Consider the following 1,746-nt stretch of genomic DNA (forward strand, 5'->3'; position numbering starts at 1 on the left):
TATATTTGCTATGATTTTATTGATAATTTAGGCATCTATGTTCATAAAGGATATTGGTCTGTAATTTTTTACTCTGGTAATGTCTTTGTCTGAGTTTCATATCAAGGGTCTGGTTGTTTCATAAAACAAGTTTGAGCGTTTGTGGTCCTTTTCTACATTCTGGAATAATTTCAGTAATATTGCGTTAAATTTTCATGACTGTTTTGTAGAATTCTTTGGTGATGTTGTCTGGTCCTGGGAATTTTTTGTTGTTAGAAATTATTAATGACCTAATCTATTTCTTTCTTTCTTTTAAATTATCTATTGAGATTCTCAACATCAGTCTTTGTTAATTTAGTTATGTGTTTCTAGAAAATATTCCATATTTTTGTTTTTCAGATTTGTTTTGAAAAGTGTGTTATAGCATTGTATTCTTATTTCTTTTCTTCGGTTTGTTCTGTATTGATTCTGCCCATTTCATTTCAATGCCATGGTTTTTGCATTGTCACCTTCTTTTCCTTTGGTAAATTTGCCATTGGTTTGTCGATTTTGTTAACCTTTACAAAGAAACAACTTCTCATATTTTCAGTTCTTCCCATTTTTTTCTGGTTTTCTGAACTACTTATTCTGTTCCTTATCTTAGCGATTCCTTTTCTTCTGCTGGCTGAGATTTTGTTATGCTGTGCTTTCTCTAATTGATGATGTTGAGTTAGATGTTGACTTTTACCTCTTTATTCTTTTTATGATGTGTGCCTTAATTAATATAAATTTCCTTCCAAATAATACTTTGCTGTGACCAGTACATATCTTATCATTCCTTTTTCCAAGGGACACAAAGATGCCCCAAACCTAATTTTTTTCATGATGTATAGGTACAAGACATAAACTTGTACATAAAGCTTTGGATCTTGTTGAACATTCAATATAGTAATGACTGTTTTGGACAAAATAGATAGGATCAGGTAAGAAGGAAAACAGAGCATCAAGACAATGTTGTCTTTCTTTATTGGATGTTGATTTTAATGCCTTCTTAAGTATTTCTATTAAGTACATGTATACTTAAGGATATATTACCAAAATCCAATTACAATTAAAATTTCAGAATAAAAAATCCAGGACATTTATTTTTAAATAATTGATATGAAGATATCATGAGTTTTTCTTGAACAATAAACATGTAGGTATATGACAATATCAATATATATTTGCAAGTGCACAAGTAATAACTTACTATAGAGGAAGATTTTAAAATAAAAAATCCACAATCACAGGCAATATCTCTTTAGCTATTACTGTTTATACTCCCAATGGGTTATATCATCATAAAAGGAGAGGAGATTGAAGTTGTCAAGGATGTCTTCCTCCTTGGGTCCACAATCAATATTCAGGGAAGCAACCCTCAAGAAGTCAAGTGCCTGATTGGCGTTGGGTAAATCTGCTGCACAAGACTTTTTTTAACTGTTGAAATGCAAGGATGTTGCTTTGAAGGCTAAGGTGAGCCTAACCCCTATGGTCATATTTTCAATAGCCTTATAGGCATGTGTAAGTTGGGCATGAAGTAAGGAAGACTGACGAAGATTACATGCATTTAAATCATGCTTCTGGGGAAGAATATTGAAAATACTATGGACTGCCAAAGGAACAAACAATCTGTCATGGACAAAATAAAGCTAGAATACTCCTTAGAGGCAAGGATGGCAACCGTTTGTCTCAGGTGCTTTGGACAAGTGTCAGGAGAGAGCAGTTGCAGGAATAGGACGTGATGCT

General features: G+C 32.7%; 1 protein-coding gene across 1 annotated transcript in view; it reads right to left on the reverse strand.

Annotated features, from left to right (window-relative positions):
* Window positions 1–96: 96 nt before the first annotated feature.
* The window catches only part of LOC101653731 (olfactory receptor 5B12-like), a 2,952-nt gene continuing 1,302 nt past the window's right edge, over window positions 97–1,746 (reverse strand). The window contains exons 2-3 of the mRNA XM_004714983.2: window positions 1,461–1,563; window positions 97–159 (exon numbers count right to left, since the gene is read on the reverse strand). Coding sequence (XP_004715040.2) covers window positions 97–159; window positions 1,461–1,563 — 166 coding nt within the window. The remainder of the gene's footprint in view (window positions 160–1,460; window positions 1,564–1,746) is intronic.

This window comes from Echinops telfairi, unplaced genomic scaffold (genome assembly GCF_000313985.2).
Source record: "Echinops telfairi isolate 266 unplaced genomic scaffold, ASM31398v2 ScPeMD7_7416;HRSCAF=8454, whole genome shotgun sequence".
Lineage (NCBI taxonomy): Eukaryota > Metazoa > Chordata > Mammalia > Afrosoricida > Tenrecidae > Echinops > Echinops telfairi.